General features: G+C 34.5%; 2 protein-coding genes across 2 annotated transcripts in view; both read left to right on the top strand.

The window, feature by feature from the left end:
- Nucleotides 1-27,785, top strand: part of LOC134842983 (protein phosphatase 1 regulatory subunit 21-like) — a 435,837-nt gene that overhangs the window by 286,078 nt on the left and 121,974 nt on the right. The window lies entirely within an intron of this gene.
- On the top strand, nucleotides 20,563-27,673 carry LOC134841768 (uncharacterized protein DDB_G0284671-like). The gene is made up of 4 exons (XM_063857804.1): nucleotides 20,563-20,874; nucleotides 21,276-21,840; nucleotides 27,056-27,182; nucleotides 27,314-27,673. Exons 1-4 carry the CDS (start codon nucleotides 20,580-20,582, stop codon nucleotides 27,671-27,673), a joined length of 1,347 nt encoding a protein of 448 aa, XP_063713874.1. The 5' UTR covers nucleotides 20,563-20,579.

Genomic DNA, 27,785 nt, shown 5'->3' on the forward strand with positions numbered 1-27,785 from the left:
TTGTATTTCTTGGTGTTGTTAAATTTGGGCGTATTGGTGAAATACTTTGTTGTGTAGTTGTTGTGTGTACAATTTCTTCATTTATGAAGTGTGATGGTGTCTGGATATCTTGTTGAGTAAGATTCCTAGTTCCATTGAGGTTTTCATTGTGTATGACTGTAGAGTTTAAACTATTATTTTGTGTATCGGGCAAAAATGTATGATAGTTTAATGGTGTTGCATCAATGGTGAATGGTATTATTTTTACATAATCTCTTATGTAAGATATCGTACTTATTGCTTGACTTGAGATTGATTGTGGGAAGCTTATAAATGCGGGATGAGACCATTCGGGGTCCCAAACATAATCTGATTGTTCTGTGATAGCGGTATCATCGTTCGAATTTTGGGGTCTAAAATTTTTTCTTGCTTGTGCAATTAAATCAATATTGTGTGTGAAATAATCTATTATGAACCATGCCAAAATTTTTTGTAAATCGTGTTTGGTATGTTGTGAAACGTCGTCTTTCGTGAAATTTTCTTTAATGATGTTTAAATAACTAGAGAGTAGTGTGATTTCATGTCGTACTCTTAAATGTTTAGATGTTTCTGTCGGTGAGACATTTGTTAATGGGATTTCGTTTTCTAATATCGAAATATAACTATATATTATTGCGAAAACTTCATTGGTGAAAATGGAGTTTGCTCTTTGTGAGTTATGGTATTGGATGCTTTTTATATATTCTGAAAAAACTTTTGAAAATTCTAAATCAAGATCGTCTGTTTGAATAGTATATGTTCTATTATTATGGTTTGGGGAAGTGAATTCTATAGAGTAGATTCCATACTGTTGTGTTATGTTGCATATATCTTTTAGATAGTGATCTATGATTTGTCTTTTGATTTTTACATCGGGGAACTCTGTTTTACATGGACTGATTCCGGGTTCAAATAAATTTACGAGTAAATTTTGACAAAATATGTGTTGTCCTCTATCAGTATCTGCATCTACTATAAAAGGAAAGATTTCATCATCATCTGGGGTTTCGTCACCTGGGGTGTGCGTTGAGCTCATTTTTTCGTTCGATGACTGTTAATATGTAATTATTAATGTGTCGAATTGGTTGATTCCAATTGTATAAATGTACTGGTTTGTGTTTATACTGCTTTTTTATTCTTCTTTTTCCTCTTTTTGATGAATTTGAAGTTGTTTCTGAGTCAGAAAAATATAGTTGATCGTGAAGTGGGCAATTTTTATCTATTGATTCTTTTAGTTTGTAAAGTTCGTCTAAACTGTTGGTTTCTGATTCTGAAAATGCGTTTCGATTTTTTGAAAATCTTTTTCGTGTTATTTGTCTTTGTTTAGTTATTATTTTCCTCTTTAGTGTTTGTCGTTTTTTGCGAATGTATCCAACTGTTTGTGTATGAGGTGTGATTACAAGGTCGTATTTTTTGTTATTTATTTCACAATTGTGTAAAACGATTGTTTGTTTATTTCCTAGGTTTTTAAATGACATAAGGTTTAGAATGACGGATGCAAAGGTTGTTAAATGATTTCTATTTTCCTAAACTGTTAGTTCTTACGATTTTTTGGTTAGCTTAACCTGGGTCTATTTGTTCAGGGTTGGAGAGAAAAGTATATCGATTCCGAAGAATGATTTTTACTTTCTCGTGACTAGTATAAGCTAAGGTGTTAACTTACTTAATCTTACTTAGGGGTAGTGATTGTGTTCAAGGGTTGGAGAATAGTAAATCGATCCACAAGGTTCAGGTATAATTAGAACGCGAGTAGTTCGTTAGATACTATTTTAAACTTACTAAGTCTAAGATTTATCCTGGGTCTGGTAAGAGGGGGGGTCAAGTGAAGGATGAATAACCGAAGTTCTTCACTATTTATCCTAATTTGAATGATTAGTTTTGTTTAAAAATTTCTATTAGTCTTGGGTCTTTAGAAAGGGTTGGGTAGTGAATCGACGTTTGAGGTCGTTAGACACTAATTAAGTGGGTGGGGGAGAACCAAGTTGTTCTGTTTGATCCAAGGATAAGCCTTGATGATCAAATTTAAAATTTAATTAAGTAGAAAATGATTTAAGATCCAAGGATAAGCCTTGATGATCTGGTTTTAAAATTAAGTGAATTTAAGTTTTAATAAAATTTTAAATGTGTGTAAAGGAAAGTTTTAGTGTTTTGATGATATTAGTGAGTTTATGATTGCTGTTATGTTTTAGGTGATGGAGCTGGAACAACAGGATGATTTATGATTATTAACCATTTATTGTCATGCTACTAATTTTTATTTTTATTTTCCAATAAATATTTTTCAAACATGTTTTGTATATTACTGCAGAATTTTAGGAAAACGATCTTAGATCTTTTTATCAATCGTTATTGTATATTAATAATTTTGTTTAGCGCCTGAAATGATTTTGAAGAGTAACTTCAAGGTTTTATGTTTGCAAATGGAAATCTAAATTCATTGCAAGTAGTATTCGAAATATAAAAGTTTGTTCTGGCTTTTGCCGAACTATCATATAACTATACGGCAAGTTTCTACTTTGTCGTATGTCGTCTTTGGTTCGAGGTCTTCTTCCAATTCCGGGTAGTTCTGTTATGGTTCGGAATATTGGCTCTGATCTATTGAGTCGGAGAGACATTTCAATTAAATTATTGTCGTATAACATTTTGTAAATGTTTTTGTCTAATTTCTAATCTATTTTGGTTAATTCTAATCTAGTAAGGTCTTGTTCGAGACTTATGGTCGCACCAGATGAGTTAAGACTGGAGTGTATAACTCATAGAGTAATTTCGGATAGGGTACACCGTCTGCTCGTCACGCTATCTTATTTTCGGCCGGATAGATTCGTGCAACTTCTTAGTCTAATACCGATCCTAATCTTACTCTTATACTATCTAGTCTCAGGTTGTTTAACTAGTCTCTGCTAGGCTCAATAGATCTAGGGTATACTGGTTTATTGCGGCTGCTGAAGTGCTCGGGAGAGTCCAACTAAATTCTAAGTTAAATTCAAATCTCTCTGGTGCTGAAGTTACAAGTAACTTCAGCACTTACAAATAAGTGGGTTGTTAGTTAGATGGATCATGATTGGTTAATATTAAATACTTTACATTGGTAAAACATTTAATTTATCCAATCATAAAATATAGTTTAGATCAGGTTCCAAAAGGACCTAGAGGGTGAAACATTCAGTTCTACCAAGAATTTAATTGGCCAGGGCCGCCAGCTTGATGACTATACTGTGTAGTCCGGGGAGAATATCAAAGTCCGAAACACCGATCTAGCACCGAAAATCTAACGAGTTCTTTTGTGAAAATTTGCCGCAAAGAAAGGACCGCCTCCAAAAAGCAAGGCTCAACCAATGATATCCCAGCGACGATTAACAAGAATAATCCGGTGACGACTAAAAAGGCCCGAACAGTTATTAGAAGCCATCAAAACATATTCTGTGGAAAGTTACGTAATCGACAGTATTCAGATATTGCAAAGAAGAAGGCGAAAAAAGGTGTAACAAGAAATTCCACGCAGGCGAACATCAAAGTATCAAACGAATGGCAAGCGATCAAAAAAAAGCCGTCTAAAAAAGATTGCACGAACAAAGAGCCCACCAAAGGTCATGGATCAACCAACCAAAAGCACCTTACAACAGACTCTAGCTTCGCTATAATGATTGATGACTCATTTGATACGGGCAGCCAAGAAGAGGGAGTGAACAGGGGAGCAGATCAATAACGGTACAGAATCAGAAAATTGAGGTTAAAAAACGAGAAACAGAAACAGCGGAAACAATGTTGCGACCAGAACGAGTATCGAAGGGAAAACATATTCGTTTCTTTTTGACCTGGGGAACTTTTTTTAGGGTGAGACACTGGCCGCTTCGACAACTGAAACTGACCAGAGATATTAAAAGGAACAGAAACGTCACGGCCAGGATTAGCAAATTCTAGAACAAAAAAGTGGATGGTGGAGTCATGATCAGCGTCCAACTATAATACGGCCCAGGAAACAAGGATAATAATGAGGCGAACTATTCCAGTTGGGACAAAGGGCTACATCAAACCGAGGCAGTTGGGTGAAAAAAAATTATCATTTAGAAAAAATGATCGAAGGAAAAGACGAAAAACGAAAACTGTTTTGAAAATTTCAAAATTTAAAACTTGAAACTAAGGCCTGGCGTGCTCCACTAGCTGGATGAGGCAGCTAAAATTTTTTGGTGTAATCCATGGTCATACTGGAAAAAAATCATGTGGTTGACAATGACAATTCATTTTTTTTGCAGTAATCGTAATTGTGTTAATATTGCAGTAATTTGGTATTTGTAAACTTATGTAATTGGATATTTTCAATTAAAATCTCCAGGCCAAATTGACAGTCTGTACTCGAAGCAATTTCTCGCTTCAAATGTGTTCTTTTGGCAATATATCAATGTTACGATTTTAATACTGGTATATTTCTGTGCACCAATTTATATCATCTGAATTATTGCGTTTTGTTTACTGGTTTTGATCCTTTCCGTCCAGCCAGATAATTCATGCAATCTACACCAAAGGTCCTCAGGTTCCTGTTATAGAAGATCCGGCCGAATGTGATAAAGATTCGTGCTACATGACTTTGCGCAGAAAAGATAAAAATTAAACACAACCGAAGACAACGATAGCCAAGAACGTTCGTACAAATTTATACAGAATTACACCATTTTTCTTCAAACTATTTTTTTGCTTTTGTGCGTGCCGTTGTGAGAGAATTAAAAAAACGCGTATTACCATAATCAATTACCATAATCAAAAGCCAGTTTTTCTAGTCGAATTGTCCAATTTTACGAACGTTACCTGCTGGCTGCAATTGCTCGATGTTTGACAACGAAAATTCAAACCGGTTTGTCTTGACACCGGTTCTTATTTTACAAAATTTACTGTCGTGCGAAGCACGACTAGAAGAACTCTAATCTGATTTATCACACGACCCATTTCGATGATGGTTGTTTGTGGTTCTGGAATTTGCAAAAAAAAGCAAAAAAAAAAATGAACGAAAAAGAAGCATTGCCGGTTGCGGTGCAAATAGCCAATATCGTTTAATAAAGTTTCACATTTTTTCTGTTGTTTTTTGAAGTAATTTTGTTTCTTGTGCGTGACGTGGTGAGAGAACTATATAAACGCCCAGAAATATTTAAATAAGGCATAATGGACAACAGTTGCCTTCAAAAAGTCTATAAATAATTATAGAAAAATTTTTTAAAAAAATTCGTATTGCCATGACGTTGCTAAATAAAGTTTCCAACGCCAGTTTGTTCGTAAAATTCATTTTTTTAACATTACTAGACTTAGACTTGACGTCAAACCGGTTCTTCGAACCGGTTGATCTCAACATTGGAACATTTTTTCAAAAAAAATTTTCAGTTCTTCGAATCACGTGTAAAACGTTTTTAAAACGATACCACTCGGCTAATTCCGATGGTTACTTGTGGTACCTGATTCTTCTTGAAAAACAGAAGAAAAAGCAAAAAGATTAAGAAAATTTAAAGCAAACTCGTAAGAAAAGTTCTTGCCCTTTTTCTATGGTATTGCCTACCAAATAGTAATTCATGCATAATTTTAAAAAGCTTGAGTTTTTAATACCTTTCTTTTTTTGAAGATGAAATTTTCATAGCTTAAATCTTTGCTTTGAATATGTTGTAGGAAACATTGTTTTTCACCAGAGTTTCTCCCCAAGAATTGATGAAGCGGTTTGATTGATTTTTGAAGTGATCCAACAATTCTCATGGTAATTTTGTAATCAATCCGACCTTACTGATAAGAGGAACGTAGACAGAGAGAATTTTTTGAAACTTTTTAAACTGACTGTGTAATTTTCATTGTTCATTAAAATGGCGTATTTGCTCCAATAAGCAAAGAACTAGACTTCAAAATAAGATTATAGCAAAATTAAACCAATTCCTTCGAATTTATCGTCGTTAATTTAACAATTGTGTATTATGATTATTTGTTTGTTTCCTAAGTTGTCTCTTGACATAAGGTTTAGGATGATGGATGCAAAATCTGGATTAGTATTTTTATGCCTTAAACTGTTAGTTCTTACAATTTTTTGTGGTTAGCTTAACTTGGATCATATATTTGGTTTGGAGAGAAAAGCGTATATCGATTCCGAAGAATGCTTTGTACTTTCTCGTGACTAATTCTAAGCTAAGATTGACCTACCTAATCTTACTTAGGGGTTATAGTTTGTGATCAAAGGTTGGAGAATAGTAAATCGATCCACAAGTTCCAGGTATATTTAGAACGCGAGTAGTTCGTTAGATACTATTTTATGCCTTACTAAGTTTAACTGTTTTAGCCTGGGTCATCTAAGAGAAGGGGGATCAAGTGAAGGATGAGTAACCGAAGTTCTTCACTGTTTATCTTAATTAGAATGGTTAGTTTGTTGAAAAATTTTTGTTAATTCTGGGTCTTTGATAAGGGTTGGGTAGTGAATCGACGTTTGAGGTCGTTAGACACTGATTAAATTGGGAGGGGGAGAAGAAAATTGTTCTATTTGATCTAAGGATAGGGTTTGATGATCAGAGATTTAAATATTTAAAAATATGAAAATTTAGACTTAGATTAATTTAAAGATCCAAGGAAAGCCTTGATGATCTGTTTTTTAAATGAAATTAGTTTGAGTGAAAGCAAGGATAAACCTTGATATTTTAAAAATAGAGAGTTTTAGTTTTAATGATTGTTATTTTTTGAAACTTGCTGTTATGTTTTTGCGGCGACGATTAACAAAAATAATCCGGTGACGACTTAAAAGGCCCGAACAGTTATTAGAAGCCATCAAAACATATTCTGTGGAAAATAACATAGTCGACAGTATTTAGATATTGCAAAGAAGAAGGCGAAAAAAGGTGTAACAAGAAAGTCCACGCAGGCGAACATCAAAGTATCAAACGAATGGCAAGCGATCAAAAAAAAACCGTCTAAAAAGATTGCACGAACAAAGAGCCCACCAAAGGCCATGGATCAACCAACCAAAACCACCTCAACACCAGCGTTACAACAGACTCTAGCTTCGCTATAAAGATTGATGACTCATTTGATACGGGCAGCCAAGAAGAGGGAGTGAACAGGGGAGCAGATCAATAACGGTACAGAATCAGAAAATTGAGGTTAAAAAACGAGAAACAGAAACAGCGGAAACAATGTTGCGACCAGAACGAGTATCGAAGGGATAACATATTCGTTTCTTTTTGACCTAGGGAACTTTTTTTAGGGTGAGACACTGGCCGCTTCGACAACTGAAACTGACCAGAGATATTAAAAGGAACAGAAACGTCACGGCCAGGATTAGCAAATTCTAGAACAAAAAAGTAGATGGTGGAGTCATGATCAGCGTCCAATTATAATACGGCCCAGGAAACAAGGATAAGAATGAAACAAACTATTTAAGTTGGGACAAAGGGCTACATCAAACCGAGGCAGTTGGGTGAAAAAAATTATCATTTAGAAAAAATGATCGAAGGAAAAGACGAAAAACGAAAACTGTTTTGAAAATTTCAAAACTTAAAACTTGAAACTAAGGCCTGGCGTGCTCCACTAGCTGGATGAGGCAGCTAAAATTTTTTGGTGTAATCCATGGTCATACTGGAAAAAAATCATGTGGTTGACAATGACAATTCATTTTTTTTGCAGTAATCTAATTGTGTTAATATTGCAGTAATTTGGTATTTGTAAACTTATGTAATTGGATATTTTCAATTAAAATCTCCAGGCCAAATTGACAGTCTGTACTCGAAGCAATTTCTCGCTTCAAACGTGTTCTTTTGGCAATATATCAATGTTACGATTTTAATACTGGTTTATTTCTGTGCACCAATTTATCTCATCTGAATTGCGTTTTGTTTACTGGTTTTGATCCTCTCCGTCCAGCCAGATAATTCATGCAATCTACGCCAAAGTTCCACAGGTTCCTGTTGTAGAAGATCCGGCCGAATGTGATAACGATTCGTGCTACATGACTTTGCGGAGAAAAGAAAAAAATTAAACACAACCGAAAACAACGATAGCCAAAAACGTTCGTACAAATTTACTCAGAATTACAACATTTTTCTTCAAACTATTTTTTTCGCTTTTGTGCGTGCCGTGGTGAGAGAAAATTCGAAGAAAAACTTTATGTAATCAAATTTCATCCAAAAATGAATGAAAAAATTTTAAAACTTCACATAGATCAAAACACTTTTATAGGCTACTTGGAGTAAAACTCAAAAAATCAAAACCGGTATTTCTCAACAATAAAACAACTTTTTGCAGACAATTCGAGTCATAACTGAACGGGCTTCAAGATGGTTTATCGCTCTACATTTTCCAGTGAACATGTGTGGTACTTGGTACCATTTTTGGAACTGAAAAATTGAATCGTAAGGATAGCCGGTCGCTATGCAAACAGCCAAGAAATTTCGGAACAAAATCATAAAAATAACAATTTTCTTTGTTATTCTCTTCAAATGATGTGGTTTAGTGTGCGTGGTGTAAAAAGAAGTTATGTAAATCTATAGGAAATTAGTAAATTGAGCATTTTTGACAACAGCTTTTGACAAAATTCTTCTCTTGTTTGTGAATTCTTTTTTTAAATTTTGTTCCCGAGAAAGCGCTTAATGAAATTGCCAAAAGCCAGTTTTTCTAATTGAATTGTCCGATTTTACGAATGTTACCTGCTGGCTGCAATTGCTCGATGTTTGACTATGGATCTTCAAACCGGGTGTTATTTTACAAAATTAAAATTTACTCTCGTGCGAATCACGACTAGAAGAACTCTAGTCTGATTTATCACGCGACCCATTTCGATGATGGTTGTTTGTGGTTCTGGATTTTGCAAAAAAAAAACAGAAAATGAACAAAAAAACAAGCATTGCCGGTTGTGGTGCAAATAGACAATATCGTTCTGAACTGTTGTTGCTGTAAACTGTTTTGTTCGGTAGATTTTGATCTTTTTTCATGTATTGATAGAATGATTTATTTGGTTCTTTGTATTTTTGAGGTTTATTTTGACTATCTTGCTGTTTTTGTCTACATTCGGAAATACTATGTCCGTATCGTCGGCAATAATTACACCATTTTTTGAAAGATGGTTTGCCTTTAAAGTTCGGGTTCTTTTCGTAAATATTGAGTATTTCAGTGATTTTTTCAACGAGGTCTGTTTCTGATTCCTGTATATTATTAATATTAGTGGGAGTCGTTTCAATTCTGTTAACGTATTGTAATTTCAGATTTTCCGTTTCTTCTAGTTTCATCGTGATTTCTGCTTGTTCTAATTTGTCTACTAGTTTTCGAAAATCTAAATCGGGTTCTCGAATTGAAGAAGGATGAGATGCTCTCTTTTTTATTGCTATTTTCCTTAATTGTGGTGTTAAGGTCATCATTAAGATTTCTGTCATCTTTGTGTTTTTATAGTCATGTGTATTTAATGAATATGCTTTTCGAACTAGTGTTTCGATTCGTACTGCTATTTGCTTGATGGTTTCGTTTGGTAATCTGCGAATTTCATTACATAAAACTCTTTGTTGTTGTTTGTTTCTTTCGGAGTCAAACATTTTTGAAAATTCTTGTGTAAATCTTTTCCAGTTTGATTTTATTTCTAGAGGTAGTACTGAAAACCATTTTTGGGCTGCGCCATCTAAGGTTGTTTGTATTAACGCTGTGCGTCGATGTATCCAGTTTTGACGTAGTGGCGTATTAATTGGTTCAGGTCCTATATTTAAAATCAAATTTGCTGTTACTGCATTTAAATAATCTTCTACAGAGTATTCAGGGTCTGTTCCTGTGAAAACCATTAAGGGTTTGTTTGATGTTATTGATGATCCACCCATAAGGTATGGATTCATTGTCATTTGTAATGATTCTGCTGCATTTGGCATTTGAGAAAAATTTGAAAGTTGGTTTCTTGTTATTTCATGTTGTTGGAGATAATATGGGAGTGGTATTTCATTTTGCATTTGTGATGGTTGATACGAGTGTGCAGTCATTGGATTTTGTTGTTGAATTGGTTGAAAAGATTGTGTATTAATTGGATTTTGTTGTTGAATTGGTTGTTGATGTTGTGCATCTATTGTTTGTGGAGAAAAATTTCTATGGTTTGTACATGTTTTCTGTATTCCTTGTCTACGATATTCTTGAGTATTTTGTGCAAATATATCTGGTTGTAAGAAATCATCATCTGAGGATAAATAATCCATTTGATAAGATGTCTGTTTTTTATTTTTATTTTGTTGAAAAAATGGGTAATTTTCACTGTGATCCTGTGGAGGATTTGTTTGGAAATTTATTGAATTAGGTTGGGTCATTGGGTTATCCCAATTTCGAGATCTTGTATATTGGTTAAAATTTCTTTGTGGTTGATTATATGTTTTTGATGGATGTGTATAATTATAATTATGGTCTGTAAAGTTGTTTCTAGTGAATGTTTTGCGTGTTTTTGATGGTATTGTCATGGGTCTGTATGTTTGGTAATCCATATGTGAATATTTAGGGGCAACCGAAGGTTTAACGGTTGATTGTAAGGTTACCTGTGTTTGTGAAGGATTTGTATTTCTTGGTGTTGTTAAATTTGGGCGTATTGGTGAAATACTTTGTTGTGTAGTTGTTGTGTGTACAATTTCTTCATTTATGAAGTGTGATGGTGTCTGGATATCTTGTTGAGTAAGATTCCTAGTTCCATTGAGGTTTTCATTGTGTATGACTGTAGAGTTTAAACTATTATTTTGTGTATCGGGCAAAAATGTATGATAGTTTAATGGTGTTGCATCAATGGTGAATGGTATTATTTTTACATAATCTCTTATGTAAGATATCGTACTTATTGCTTGACTTGAGATTGATTGTGGGAAGCTTATAAATGCGGGATGAGACCATTCGGGGTCCCAAACATAATCTGATTGTTCTGTGATAGCGGTATCATCGTTCGAATTTTGGGGTCTAAAATTTTTTCTTGCTTGTGCAATTAAATCAATATTGTGTGTGAAATAATCTATTATGAACCATGCCAAAATTTTTTGTAAATCGTGTTTGGTATGTTGTGAAACGTCGTCTTTCGTGAAATTTTCTTTAATGATGTTTAAATAACTAGAGAGTAGTGTGATTTCATGTCGTACTCTTAAATGTTTAGATGTTTCTGTCGGTGAGACATTTGTTAATGGGATTTCGTTTTCTAATATCGAAATATAACTATATATTATTGCGAAAACTTCATTGGTGAAAATGGAGTTTGCTCTTTGTGAGTTATGGTATTGGATGCTTTTTATATATTCTGAAAAAACTTTTGAAAATTCTAAATCAAGATCGTCTGTTTGAATAGTATATGTTCTATTATTATGGTTTGGGGAAGTGAATTCTATAGAGTAGATTCCATACTGTTGTGTTATGTTGCATATATCTTTTAGATAGTGATCTATGATTTGTCTTTTGATTTTTACATCGGGGAACTCTGTTTTACATGGACTGATTCCGGGTTCAAATAAATTTACGAGTAAATTTTGACAAAATATGTGTTGTCCTCTATCAGTATCTGCATCTACTATAAAAGGAAAGATTTCATCATCATCTGGGGTTTCGTCACCTGGGGTGTGCGTTGAGCTCATTTTTTCGTTCGATGACTGTTAATATGTAATTATTAATGTGTCGAATTGGTTGATTCCAATTGTATAAATGTACTGGTTTGTGTTTATACTGCTTTTTTATTCTTCTTTTTCCTCTTTTTGATGAATTTGAAGTTGTTTCTGAGTCAGAAAAATATAGTTGATCGTGAAGTGGGCAATTTTTATCTATTGATTCTTTTAGTTTGTAAAGTTCGTCTAAACTGTTGGTTTCTGATTCTGAAAATGCGTTTCGATTTTTTGAAAATCTTTTTCGTGTTATTTGTCTTTGTTTAGTTATTATTTTCCTCTTTAGTGTTTGTCGTTTTTTGCGAATGTATCCAACTGTTTGTGTATGAGGTGTGATTACAAGGTCGTATTTTTTGTTATTTATTTCACAATTGTGTAAAACGATTGTTTGTTTATTTCCTAGGTTTTTAAATGACATAAGGTTTAGAATGACGGATGCAAAGGTTGTTAAATGATTTCTATTTTCCTAAACTGTTAGTTCTTACGATTTTTTGGTTAGCTTAACCTGGGTCTATTTGTTCAGGGTTGGAGAGAAAAGTATATCGATTCCGAAGAATGATTTTTACTTTCTCGTGACTAGTATAAGCTAAGGTGTTAACTTACTTAATCTTACTTAGGGGTAGTGATTGTGTTCAAGGGTTGGAGAATAGTAAATCGATCCACAAGGTTCAGGTATAATTAGAACGCGAGTAGTTCGTTAGATACTATTTTAAACTTACTAAGTCTAAGATTTATCCTGGGTCTGGTAAGAGGGGGGGTCAAGTGAAGGATGAATAACCGAAGTTCTTCACTATTTATCCTAATTTGAATGATTAGTTTTGTTTAAAAATTTCTATTAGTCTTGGGTCTTTAGAAAGGGTTGGGTAGTGAATCGACGTTTGAGGTCGTTAGACACTAATTAAGTGGGTGGGGGAGAACCAAGTTGTTCTGTTTGATCCAAGGATAAGCCTTGATGATCAAATTTAAAATTTAATTAAGTAGAAAATGATTTAAGATCCAAGGATAAGCCTTGATGATCTGGTTTTAAAATTAAGTGAATTTAAGTTTTAATAAAATTTTAAATGTGTGTAAAGGAAAGTTTTAGTGTTTTGATGATATTAGTGAGTTTATGATTGCTGTTATGTTTTAGGTGATGGAGCTGGAACAACAGGATGATTTATGATTATTAACCATTTATTGTCATGCTACTAATTTTTATTTTTATTTTCCAATAAATATTTTTCAAACATGTTTTGTATATTACTGCAGAATTTTAGGAAAACGATCTTAGATCTTTTTATCAATCGTTATTGTATATTAATAATTTTGTTTAGCGCCTGAAATGATTTTGAAGAGTAACTTCAAGGTTTTATGTTTGCAAATGGAAATCTAAATTCATTGCAAGTAGTATTCGAAATATAAAAGTTTGTTCTGGCTTTTGCCGAACTATCATATAACTATACGGCAAGTTTCTACTTTGTCGTATGTCGTCTTTGGTTCGAGGTCTTCTTCCAATTCCGGGTAGTTCTGTTATGGTTCGGAATATTGGCTCTGATCTATTGAGTCGGAGAGACATTTCAATTAAATTATTGTCGTATAACATTTTGTAAATGTTTTTGTCTAATTTCTAATCTATTTTGGTTAATTCTAATCTAGTAAGGTCTTGTTCGAGACTTATGGTCGCACCAGATGAGTTAAGACTGGAGTGTATAACTCATAGAGTAATTTCGGATAGGGTACACCGTCTGCTCGTCACGCTATCTTATTTTCGGCCGGATAGATTCGTGCAACTTCTTAGTCTAATACCGATCCTAATCTTACTCTTATACTATCTAGTCTCAGGTTGTTTAACTAGTCTCTGCTAGGCTCAATAGATCTAGGGTATACTGGTTTATTGCGGCTGCTGAAGTGCTCGGGAGAGTCCAACTAAATTCTAAGTTAAATTCAAATCTCTCTGGTGCTGAAGTTACAAGTAACTTCAGCACTTACAAATAAGTGGGTTGTTAGTTAGATGGATCATGATTGGTTAATATTAAATACTTTACATTGGTAAAACATTTAATTTATCCAATCATAAAATATAGTTTAGATCAGGTTCCAAAAGGACCTAGAGGGTGAAACATTCAGTTCTACCAAGAATTTAATTGGCCAGGGCCGCCAGCTTGATGACTATACTGTGTAGTCCGGGGAGAATATCAAAGTCCGAAACACCGATCTAGCACCGAAAATCTAACGAGTTCTTTTGTGAAAATTTGCCGCAAAGAAAGGACCGCCTCCAAAAAGCAAGGCTCAACCAATGATATCCCAGCGACGATTAACAAGAATAATCCGGTGACGACTAAAAAGGCCCGAACAGTTATTAGAAGCCATCAAAACATATTCTGTGGAAAGTTACGTAATCGACAGTATTCAGATATTGCAAAGAAGAAGGCGAAAAAAGGTGTAACAAGAAATTCCACGCAGGCGAACATCAAAGTATCAAACGAATGGCAAGCGATCAAAAAAAAGCCGTCTAAAAAAGATTGCACGAACAAAGAGCCCACCAAAGGTCATGGATCAACCAACCAAAAGCACCTTACAACAGACTCTAGCTTCGCTATAATGATTGATGACTCATTTGATACGGGCAGCCAAGAAGAGGGAGTGAACAGGGGAGCAGATCAATAACGGTACAGAATCAGAAAATTGAGGTTAAAAAACGAGAAACAGAAACAGCGGAAACAATGTTGCGACCAGAACGAGTATCGAAGGGAAAACATATTCGTTTCTTTTTGACCTGGGGAACTTTTTTTAGGGTGAGACACTGGCCGCTTCGACAACTGAAACTGACCAGAGATATTAAAAGGAACAGAAACGTCACGGCCAGGATTAGCAAATTCTAGAACAAAAAAGTGGATGGTGGAGTCATGATCAGCGTCCAACTATAATACGGCCCAGGAAACAAGGATAATAATGAGGCGAACTATTCCAGTTGGGACAAAGGGCTACATCAAACCGAGGCAGTTGGGTGAAAAAAAATTATCATTTAGAAAAAATGATCGAAGGAAAAGACGAAAAACGAAAACTGTTTTGAAAATTTCAAAATTTAAAACTTGAAACTAAGGCCTGGCGTGCTCCACTAGCTGGATGAGGCAGCTAAAATTTTTTGGTGTAATCCATGGTCATACTGGAAAAAAATCATGTGGTTGACAATGACAATTCATTTTTTTTGCAGTAATCGTAATTGTGTTAATATTGCAGTAATTTGGTATTTGTAAACTTATGTAATTGGATATTTTCAATTAAAATCTCCAGGCCAAATTGACAGTCTGTACTCGAAGCAATTTCTCGCTTCAAATGTGTTCTTTTGGCAATATATCAATGTTACGATTTTAATACTGGTATATTTCTGTGCACCAATTTATATCATCTGAATTATTGCGTTTTGTTTACTGGTTTTGATCCTTTCCGTCCAGCCAGATAATTCATGCAATCTACACCAAAGGTCCTCAGGTTCCTGTTATAGAAGATCCGGCCGAATGTGATAAAGATTCGTGCTACATGACTTTGCGCAGAAAAGATAAAAATTAAACACAACCGAAGACAACGATAGCCAAGAACGTTCGTACAAATTTATACAGAATTACACCATTTTTCTTCAAACTATTTTTTTGCTTTTGTGCGTGCCGTTGTGAGAGAATTAAAAAAACGCGTATTACCATAATCAATTACCATAATCAAAAGCCAGTTTTTCTAGTCGAATTGTCCAATTTTACGAACGTTACCTGCTGGCTGCAATTGCTCGATGTTTGACAACGAAAATTCAAACCGGTTTGTCTTGACACCGGTTCTTATTTTACAAAATTTACTGTCGTGCGAAGCACGACTAGAAGAACTCTAATCTGATTTATCACACGACCCATTTCGATGATGGTTGTTTGTGGTTCTGGAATTTGCAAAAAAAAGCAAAAAAAAAAATGAACGAAAAAGAAGCATTGCCGGTTGCGGTGCAAATAGCCAATATCGTTTAATAAAGTTTCACATTTTTTCTGTTGTTTTTTGAAGTAATTTTGTTTCTTGTGCGTGACGTGGTGAGAGAACTATATAAACGCCCAGAAATATTTAAATAAGGCATAATGGACAACAGTTGCCTTCAAAAAGTCTATAAATAATTATAGAAAAATTTTTTAAAAAAATTCGTATTGCCATGACGTTGCTAAATAAAGTTTCCAACGCCAGTTTGTTCGTAAAATTCATTTTTTTAACATTACTAGACTTAGACTTGACGTCAAACCGGTTCTTCGAACCGGTTGATCTCAACATTGGAACATTTTTTCAAAAAAAATTTTCAGTTCTTCGAATCACGTGTAAAACGTTTTTAAAACGATACCACTCGGCTAATTCCGATGGTTACTTGTGGTACCTGATTCTTCTTGAAAAACAGAAGAAAAAGCGAAAAGATTAAGAAAATTTAAAGCAAACTCGTAAGAAAAGTTCTTGCCCTTTTTCTATGGTATTGCCTACCAAATAGTAATTCATGCATAATTTTAAAAAGCTTGAGTTTTTAATACCTTTCTTTTTTTGAAGATGAAATTTTCATAGCTTAAATCTTTGCTTTGAATATGTTGTAGGAAACATTGTTTTTCACCAGAGTTTCTCCCCAAGAATTGATGAAGCGGTTTGATTGATTTTTGAAGTGATCCAACAATTCTCATGGTAATTTTGTAATCAATCCGACCTTACTGATAAGAGGAACGTAGACAGAGAGAATTTTTTTGAAACTTTTTAAACTGACTGTGTAATTTTCATTGTTCATTAAAATGGCGTATTTGCTCCAATAAGCAAAGAACTAGACTTCAAAATAAGATTATAGCAAAATTAAACCAATTCCTTCGAATTTATCGTCGTTAATTTAACAATTGTGTATTATGATTATTTGTTTGTTTCCTAAGTTGTCTCTTGACATAAGGTTTAGGATGATGGATGCAAAATCTGGATTAGTATTTTTATGCCTTAAACTGTTAGTTCTTACAATTTTTTGTGGTTAGCTTAACTTGGATCATATATTTGGTTTGGAGAGAAAAGCGTATATCGATTCCGAAGAATGCTTTGTACTTTCTCGTGACTAATTCTAAGCTAAGATTGACCTACCTAATCTTACTTAGGGGTTATAGTTTGTGATCAAAGGTTGGAGAATAGTAAATCGATCCACAAGTTCCAGGTATATTTAGAACGCGAGTAGTTCGTTAGATACTATTTTATGCCTTACTAAGTTTAACTGTTTTAGCCTGGGTCATCTAAGAGAAGGGGGATCAAGTGAAGGATGAGTAACCGAAGTTCTTCACTGTTTATCTTAATTAGAATGGTTAGTTTGTTGAAAAATTTTTGTTAATTCTGGGTCTTTGATAAGGGTTGGGTAGTGAATCGACGTTTGAGGTCGTTAGACACTGATTAAATTGGGAGGGGGAGAAGAAAATTGTTCTATTTGATCTAAGGATAGGGTTTGATGATCAGAGATTTAAATATTTAAAAATATGAAAATTTAGACTTAGATTAATTTAAAGATCCAAGGAAAGCCTTGATGATCTGTTTTTTAAATGAAATTAGTTTGAGTGAAAGCAAGGATAAACCTTGATATTTTAAAAATAGAGAGTTTTAGTTTTAATGATTGTTATTTTTTGAAACTTGCTGTTATGTTTTTGCGGCGACGATTAACAAAAATAATCCGGTGACGACTTAAAAGGCCCGAACAGTTATTAGAAGCCATCAAAACATATTCTGTGGAAAATAACATAGTCGACAGTATTTAGATATTGCAAAGAAGAAGGCGAAAAAAGGTGTAACAAGAAAGTCCACGCAGGCGAACATCAAAGTATCAAACGAATGGCAAGCGATCAAAAAAAACCGTCTAAAAAGATTGCACGAACAAAGAGCCCACCAAAGGCCATGGATCAACCAACCAAAACCACCTCAACACCAGCGTTACAACAGACTCTAGCTTCGCTATAAAGATTGATGACTCATTTGATACGGGCAGCCAAGAAGAGGGAGTGAACAGGGGAGCAGATCAATAACGGTACAGAATCAGAAAATTGAGGTTAAAAAACGAGAAACAGAAACAGCGGAAACAATGTTGCGACCAGAACGAGTATCGAAGGGATAACATATTCGTTTCTTTTTGACCTAGGGAACTTTTTTTAGGGTGAGACACTGGCCGCTTCGACAACTGAAACTGACCAGAGATATTAAAAGGAACAGAAACGTCACGGCCAGGATTAGCAAATTCTAGAACAAAAAAGTAGATGGTGGAGTCATGATCAGCGTCCAATTATAATACGGCCCAGGAAACAAGGATAAGAATGAAACAAACTATTTAAGTTGGGACAAAGGGCTACATCAAACCGAGGCAGTTGGGTGAAAAAAATTATCATTTAGAAAAAATGATCGAAGGAAAAGACGAAAAACGAAAACTGTTTTGAAAATTTCAAAACTTAAAACTTGAAACTAAGGCCTGGCGTGCTCCACTAGCTGGATGAGGCAGCTAAAATTTTTTGGTGTAATCCATGGTCATACTGGAAAAAAATCATGTGGTTGACAATGACAATTCATTTTTTTTGCAGTAATCTAATTGTGTTAATATTGCAGTAATTTGGTATTTGTAAACTTATGTAATTGGATATTTTCAATTAAAATCTCCAGGCCAAATTGACAGTCTGTACTCGAAGCAATTTCTCGCTTCAAACGTGTTCTTTTGGCAATATATCAATGTTACGATTTTAATACTGGTTTATTTCTGTGCACCAATTTATCTCATCTGAATTGCGTTTTGTTTACTGGTTTTGATCCTCTCCGTCCAGCCAGATAATTCATGCAATCTACGCCAAAGTTCCACAGGTTCCTGTTGTAGAAGATCCGGCCGAATGTGATAACGATTCGTGCTACATGACTTTGCGGAGAAAAGAAAAAAATTAAACACAACCGAAAACAACGATAGCCAAAAACGTTCGTACAAATTTACTCAGAATTACAACATTTTTCTTCAAACTATTTTTTTCGCTTTTGTGCGTGCCGTGGTGAGAGAAAATTCGAAGAAAAACTTTATGTAATCAAATTTCATCCAAAAATGAATGAAAAAATTTTAAAACTTCACATAGATCAAAACACTTTTATAGGCTACTTGGAGTAAAACTCAAAAAATCAAAACCGGTATTTCTCAACAATAAAACAACTTTTTGCAGACAATTCGAGTCATAACTGAACGGGCTTCAAGATGGTTTATCGCTCTACATTTTCCAGTGAACATGTGTGGTACTTGGTACCATTTTTGGAACTGAAAAATTGAATCGTAAGGATAGCCGGTCGCTATGCAAACAGCCAAGAAATTTCGGAACAAAATCATAAAAATAACAATTTTCTTTGTTATTCTCTTCAAATGATGTGGTTTAGTGTGCGTGGTGTAAAAAGAAGTTATGTAAATCTATAGGAAATTAGTAAATTGAGCATTTTTGACAACAGCTTTTGACAAAATTCTTCTCTTGTTTGTGAATTCTTTTTTTAAATTTTGTTCCCGAGAAAGCGCTTAATGAAATTGCCAAAAGCCAGTTTTTCTAATTGAATTGTCCGATTTTACGAATGTTACCTGCTGGCTGCAATTGCTCGATGTTTGACTATGGATCTTCAAACCGGGTGTTATTTTACAAAATTAAAATTTACTCTCGTGCGAATCACGACTAGAAGAACTCTAGTCTGATTTATCACGCGACCCATTTCGATGATGGTTGTTTGTGGTTCTGGATTTTGCAAAAAAAAACAGAAAATGAACAAAAAAACAAGCATTGCCGGTTGTGGTGCAAATAGACAATATCGTTCGCGCACATTCATAAAAAGTTTCACATTTTTTTCTGCGGTTTTCTGAAGTAAATTCTTTTCTTGTGCTCTTGTGCGTGACGTAGCGAGAGAACTACATGAAAGTCCAAAATTTTTTAAATTAGGCATGATGGACAACAGTTGTCTTCAAAAAGTCTATAAATTAATTTAAAAAAATCGTATTGCCATGACGTTGCTAAATTAAGTTTCCAACACCAGTTTGTTCGTAAAATTCATTTTTAAACATTACTGGACTTAAACTTGACGTCAAACCGGTTCTTCGAACCAGTTGATCTCAACATTGGAACAATTTTTTGAAAAAATTTTTCAGGTCTTCCGAATCACGTGTAAAACGCTTTTAATCCAATATCACTCGGCTAATTCCGATGGTTACTTGTGGTACCTGATTTTTTCTTGAAAAACAGAAGAAAAAGCGAAAAAGGTTAAGAAAACTTAAAGCACACTCGTAAACAAAGTTCTTGCTCATTTTCTATGGTACTGCCTACCAAATAGTAATTAATGCATAAGTTTTAAAAGATTGGGTTTTTAATACCTTATCTTTTATTGAAGATGAAATTTTCATAGCTTAAATCTTTGCTTTAAATATGTTGTAGGAAACATTGTTTTTCGCCATAGTTTCTCCCCAAGAATTGATAAAGTGGTTGGATTGATTTTTAAAGTGATCGATCAATTCTCATGGTAATTTTGTAATCAATCCGACCTTAAAGAGGAACTTAGACAGAGAGATTTTTTTTTGAAACTTTTAAACTGACTGTGTAATTTTCATTGTCCAATAAAATGGCGTGTTTGTTCCAATAAGCAAAGAACTAGACTTCAAAATAATTTTATAGCAAAATTAAAGCAGTTCCTTAGAATTATTTCAGACGATTCTAAGAGGGGATTGGAAGAAAGTATTTTTCAAAGGTCAAATCATCGTTTATAATCTCACGTTGGTGACTTATTGATTCAACTATGGAGACTTCGATCGGGCCATAGGCGTGTCAAAACAAAATTTACCAATCAATCGTGGTATTCATAATTTCTTGTAACTTATTAGGAACCTGGGGTCATCTATATTTTAGGCAAACAAAAGGTCAAAACTTGTATTAGCTTATTCCGAGCTATCTCTCAGAAATGTTAGCTTCGTATTATTCTAAATCAGGCATTATGAAACTTGGAATTTATTTCGTGACTGTTTTTGGAATATTTGGAATAGTTTCATCAATTCCAGACTGCCTAAAATCTAACAAAACTTGCCCCCTGGAAGTGAAACACTTTTCCCTCGCGCCAGTTTCGTTGACAACTTGGGGAAGATGTAGGGACGAGTGCAATGCACTGGAAAACTGCACTTCGTTCACGTTTTTCGACAACAGGGGAGTTCCCTTCAAACGATTGTGTTTTCTATTCACGCAGAAATGTCAAGAGTCAGGTAATTCAATCGTTCTAATTTTTTTTTACATTTTTAATTAGAGGTTCCTATAGGAATAAAATAAGCTAAATTATAGCATGAGTAACACCAACATACGCTCAAAATGAGGTGGGAGCGGTCGCAGAACAAAAATGCGTTTTTTCGTTGCTGAGTAAAATGCCTTAGAACTTCATTTCGGCCTGTTTTCTAAAAAATTGGCATGCAGCGCAAAATAGTGCTTTGAGATAGAGCTCGGAAAGTAAATTGAATAAGTAAATAATCGATCTAAGGCCGCCCGCTGCTCCAGGAAAAACCTTGAAGATAGTTATGAAAAGTTAGGGTTAGGTTTATATGGATGACCATAATAGAAGAGAGGATTTCGAACATAAAGTAATTAACCTTCACCGAATATTTAATTGTAGACTTGATCACATGCGAAGGATGTTACTCGGGGTACCAATGCAACTATTGCAGTGTCGAAGGACTCGCTTTTTCAATGGACGGAAAAAATCTAATCAGAATGCTCGCAGCGACAAACGAAGAAACCTGTCGAGAGCAGTGCTCAAAGGATAAAAGCTGCGCGTATTATACTATTAATTTTGGTGATAGTAATCTGATGCCAAATACTTGCATTTTAATGTCGGCTTCATCCAGTCCCGAGGTCTGTAAGTCGTGTCGTACGGGTCCGAAGGCCTGTAACTTTGGCGCAACATGTAAGCCGAATGAAGCTGTTATTTTGAGCTCAACACCCGCTACTTTTCAAAAATTCGAGACAAACGTGACGATAAAAATTGAGACTATGGGCTGTTCGGCCAAAGCAAACGTACTCGCAATTGGAGGGGGAGGAACTGGGGGCTACAGTTACAACGGGTACTATTATGGCGGAGGAGGTAGTGGATTTTTGAAGCACTCGTCTACTTTCATCCCTTTCACAAAGATATTCTCGATTTTCATTGGTCAAGGAGGCAAGGACATCTATAACGACAAGTAAGATCATACCGATTGATGGTATAGCCTAACTCGTAATTGTTGTAAAAATACAACAAAAAAGGATAGCCGGTTGCTGAGCCGGTTGCTGAGCCAGTCGAATAGAATGTTCTCACCACGCCTAGTCGCATAGAACGTCTCACCACGCCTGGTCGAATAGAATGTTCCAATCACATTGCGAAAGTAAAAACTCGACTAACAAACTAGTTTTTGCAAAATTACAAGGTTTTTTCAAAATTAACCTTTTTGCTGTTTTTGCTAGTTTTTGTTCCGACTTTCGATACGAAAGTAACGGAATATTTTTTTTGCTCGGGGTGGGTTTTTTTTCTTCAGACAAAATTCGACTTTTTAACTAGCCGTTTATGACAAAAAATTTTATTCAAAAGTTATTGTTGTCCTGAGCCTAAATTTGAAAAGATATTTCACCTGTGGTCATTTTTTGTGAAGTTATGGGGTTTAAAAATTGCCATTTTGGCCAGTTTAGGACAATTAACGCGCGATATATTTCGCGCTATTAACGTGTAAACGGAGTTCTTAGAAATGGTTCCAAATTGGTTGAAATTTGAACCTCATTCATTAAAACTTAAGCCAATTTCAGTCAGCATTTGTTTTTGGAATCCTTGAAAAAAGGATGCTTATTCAAAGTGACGGCAAAATGTTGATTACCGTAGAATCCATGACAGGAATATTCAAGCAAACATCAACTTAATAGTTTTCACGGAATATGTTTCGTAACAAGATTCCATTATGTACTCAAGCTTTTCAAAATATAAGTATTCGTTGAACCTTCTAAATAATCAATTTAAATAATCAATTTAACTGATTTAAAATTGATTATAATGCATAAAATTTCAGAGCAATTTATTTCATTTTAAATCGATTATAATCGATTTTTTTTTTCTAAAATTAGTCTGAAATTTTAAAAACGTTATAAGAAAAAACTAATTTGACCGTTACTTTAGCAAAATACACATTGGATCGTTCAAAGTAAAACTTGGTTAAATAATTTTGACGCCAAACTTGACCTGAATAAAATAAATACCAAAACATAATCTTGGTTTATTTAATTTGGTTTATTGACAATTTTGATTTCGAGAAATCTTTTGATCTGGACTCCATTTTAGTTTCTAGTAGCGCTTTTAGTTGCTCAAACTTTTTTCAGAGTTTGCCAACGCTTTCGCTAAACTTACGTTGGATCATTCAAAGTGAAATTTTGTAAAACTTTTTGATTGGAAATTGCGATTTTCTTTCTTTTTCTTATTTTCAAACACTTTTTGAAAAATACCGAGGAACTTTGTATTCGGAAATCTTAGTTTTGGTTCTTTTTCTTTTTGCTTTCCACATCAAATCATGTATTACAAATAAACATCAAAATGGGTCGAGTTACTTTTTGAAGACCTTTTAGCCGTAATTTGAACGACAGTTAATAAATTTGGGATATAAGTGAGAAGTTAAGTTTTTATTTTGCAACATGAGATTGGCAAATGTATGCAGTTATGGAATCCCGAAGACCCTCAAATGTCTTCTAGGATTATAGAAAAAATAAATTCGATCCTTATGAAGGCAGTTGATACATTTTTTCCAAAGCGTTTACTAGTACAATCAGAAAGACATCCATGGATTGACAATGAAGTAAAAAATGCAGCAGCAAAAAAGCGACGGTTACGACAAGAGATTTTAAATATTAAAATAACGGATGCCCGGAATAAGTATAGTTACCAAAATTAAATTGTTAAAAAGCTAATCATCCATAAAAAACGAAAATACTATCAAAATAAACTAATGCTTGAGTCTAATTGTAAAACGAAAACTTTTTTCGAAACTTTTATGGAAATGAGTGGTAAAGGGAAAAATTCTAAATCTTTAAATCTATCTAAGGGGACGCTGAGCATTTTAACGAATACTTTGCTAATATTGGCGCCAGACTTACGCAGAGCAAACCAAACTGCAGGGAAATTAATGTTATACGTCAGCAGCAATCGTTGTTTTTGAAAAAAATTGATTTAATTAAAGTCATTGAAGTCATCGAAAGTTTAGAAAATAAATATAGTACAGATTGCTATGATATTAACACTGTTCTCGTCAAGCATTTAAAAACCATACTAGCAGGCCCTTTGACTGAAATTTTTAATGACTGCCTAAACTCAGGAATCTATTCAAATTGTTTAAAAATTGCAAAAATTGTTCCAATTTTCAAGGAGGGAGACATCGATGACCCCTCAGACTATAGACCAATTTCGCTTCTTCCAGTTCTGGGCAAAATTTTTGAGCGTATAATTTTTAAGCGAGCCAAATCATATGTAGACAAGTTTAATATCATCCGAAACACTCAGTTTGGCTTCAGATCAAATAGAAGCACTGTTGACGCCATCCCTACATTGTTGGAAGAAGTTTCAACATCGCTATCGAACAAAAAAGTGTTCTGAAATCCACAAACAACAAAGACTATATTGCTTTTGCACATAGATCAGCTTTGCTTGAAGTAAATGATTGGTTAGACAAGAACAAACTGACACAGAATGTCAAAAAAACCAAGAACATGAGATACTGTCGGAGCACGAAAACTGAAGAACGACCAGTAAATTATTTTTTAAATGACACCCAAATAGAAGATGTTGAATGTTTTAAATATATTGGAATTCTCCTTGACTGTAAATTGAATTTTCATCAGCATATTGATAAGGTAAAGAACAAATTTTTGCAATTCTGTGGAGTGTTTTTTCAATTGAGAAAGTTTCTAACTGGACAGCAATTAATATTTGCGTATAAAAGTTACGTGCAACCAATCTTCCAATATGGAGTTTAGGTTATGCAAATACCGACAAAACCAAACTGTTAGAACTGGAAGTGAAAATCAGAAGGCTAATCAGAATAATTTTTTTAAACACAGGATGGATTGAATCACTGAAATAATGCATGATGATAAAATATATACCGTAAGAGAACTTTTTGCTTACGAATTTCTGAAATTAATCGAAAAAATTACTCGAAAAGAGTGCCAAGTTGAAACCTTGAGATATTCTATTACTGAACAAGAATTGAACGTGATATTTCAAAGCGAAAAACAAATCAAAAGTTGGCTATAAACAGAAGTAAACTCAACAGAGGGTCGATTACACCTAAAATTTGAAACATGTTCAACTTCGTAATAAATTTTTTCCCACCTGGGTCAATTTCTTGAAAAGGGCTTCTCGGTTTCAATTAAATAGTTTTAATCATAAATTTTTGGATAACTACATTCTAGGAAATACGATTTTACTGGGCATGCTTCTTTGAGACTTTTTATTGATCAATAAGTAGAACTTGTTTCTGTTTATTTCTAAGTTATGGGTAGAAAAGACTACCTGAGAAAACTAAATTAAATTTTTTAAAAGAAAATGGGTTAAAGGTGCGAATAAAGAGGTTTTACGTTTAAAAAATGGTTACCGGTAGAAAATCCATTGAATTGGATTGAAGAATTTAAGTGTTTTTTTTTGTTCTCCGCTTAATGAGACACCTGAAAACGGGCCTTGTTGGCTTAATGGTGTTCTCCCGAACGATTCTAATTTGTATTTATAAATTTTTATAGATAACTTTATAACTAGATATCGTTTGGAAACAATTTATTTTTATTATTATTATATTAAAACTTTCCTCGGTGTTGAAAAAAATATACCTAATATATTTTTTGATCAGATCTTACTATTCCATGTCAACACACATTAAAAACTACACTAACTTGAAAAATTTGCACAGTAACCGGCTATCCTTGTTACTCCGTTATATTTGGTTGTTTTTTATTTCTACTGCCCCTCTTTTCTTATCTTTTCCCTTTTACGCCCCTCCCCAGTATTCTACCCGTTTCTCGCAATGCACTCCTTCGAGGATTCGACTTGAAAACGCAATACGCTTTAAAAAACTGGGAAATATGCATTAGAAAATTTTCCAATAGTTATTTGTGTGAATGATATCATTTTGGGCAAAAAAATATACAAATACGAGAACAATGCATATGAGAACAATCAGGGGCGGATCTAGGATTTTCTCGAGGGGGGGGGGGGGGGGGGGGGCGGATTTTCAAAAAATTTTGACGACCTTTTTTTTTTTTTTAGGTCGATCAGATTGATTTTCCGAGCTCTCCCAAAGCAGTAAAAAGACCCTGTTTTGGCCAAATTTTCTGCGCCGCAGGCAAATTTTTGAAAAAAAAGGTCAAAAAAGCCGTTTTTGGGCACTTTTTGGAAAATTTTGACAAAAAAAAACGCGTTTTTTTGGCGCGCGCTCCCCCTCAAAATTAGTATATATTGGCGCCGAAGGCGCCTTTAGAAAAATTTTAGGGTCGGTTGGCCAAAAATGGATTTCTTAAAAAGTATCAAAGGGGGGACCCTTTGGGTTGGCAGGGGTTCGAATCCCTGAGGGAGGGGCGTCCGCCCCCCCCCGCCCCCCCCCCTAAATCCGCCCCTGAGAACAATGCATATATAGAAAAAAATTTGCAATAAATTTAACAGTCAATTCATTAAATTCCATTGTAATGGATTTTACATGGATTATGATCAATTGGAGTTTTTCGAAAAAATGGACTACGGATTTAAAAAACATTTCAGGTTCTAAAGGGCGAATTATAATAAATTATAATGGAACTATTTTCTGGTATGCAATCCCTTGTAAGCTGTTATTTTTCATGGAAATCCAGTGGCACTTTCCTTTAATTTTGCTCCGAATGTTTTGACCGCAGCTCTGTTGAAGTGGTGAACAATTAGATACCAAAAACGATTAGTTATCATAACTTAAACTAATCTGAAGATAAAAGACCATCTTGTACATTAATGTTTCCCGCTGTCATCAAACGTCGAAAAATACATAATTCATTTTATTGAAACTTTCAGCGTATAGTTCCGACGTTTTTTATCGGTACGTTTTCTCGGCGTTGTTATCCTTAAGAATAATTTTGGTTATTGAAATGAGAGTTTTTGATGTTATTTGTTGTACTACATTCAAAATATCGACGCATTAGATCAAACTAAGGCCTGCTAATCTTGGTCCAAACTAAGTGTTTTTCAAAAATGTTGCTTACATTTTTGAATTTTTGAATTTTTTTTTAAAAAGTTTTATCACAATAGCTTGATCAAAACACTTTGGATAGCTTTATCAAAAACAACACACTGAAATTTTTGTTCAGATAGAGATAGCTTGGTTGATTCTTTCGTTCTAACCAAATTAAAAGTTACCCATTACGTAGGTACAATCAGTATCAACACAGAAGCCAGAGAGTGACACCAACCCAACAATCTACTTCTAGTCCTCCTTTTTCTGGACAACTATCGATGGTGGTAGACGAGAACGAAGATGTGATCATTCGAGCCCAGGTAAAGCTAGCAATTTTGAAACCAAGATAAGGGTTGTGATATTGAACCCCATGTAAGAAATCAGATATGATTTATAAAATAGTATCTCCAAACTAAATCAGAAATTTCATAATTTCTGTGAATTCCTCTAGGGCGGAGAGGGCGGGTACAGCACTGCCGGGGGCAACGGATTCAGTGGGGGAGGATCGGCAGGGGGACAAAACGGTGGCAACAACGGAAGTGACGGGGGAAGTTCTGCCCAGTATAAGGGGGGTTGTGGCAGTGGAATCGACATAGAGCGGGACGTGCAGCCTTTGTTCCGAAAGTTTCATCTGGATCCAGCTGCGGGAAATAACGGGTCGACAAGTCCTTCGAGTAGTGCCTATGGAGGAGGTGGAGGAGGTGTGTTTGTGAACGGGAGAAACTATTCTTATGGTCAAGGCGGAGACGGTGAGGGATCTGGGATAGAAAAAGGAAACTCAGGCGTCATTCTCTTCGAGATACAGTTCTAATTCGTGAAAGACATCGAAATTTATTCTCACTCGCGGATTTTTTAAAACAAACATCACTTATTCTGAGAACCCAATAGAGTCATTTTATAACAAATGATTTGATTTATTTCAA

This window comes from Symsagittifera roscoffensis, chromosome 3, assembly GCF_963678635.1.
Source record: "Symsagittifera roscoffensis chromosome 3, txSymRosc1.1, whole genome shotgun sequence".
Classification (NCBI taxonomy): domain Eukaryota; kingdom Metazoa; phylum Xenacoelomorpha; order Acoela; family Convolutidae; genus Symsagittifera; species Symsagittifera roscoffensis.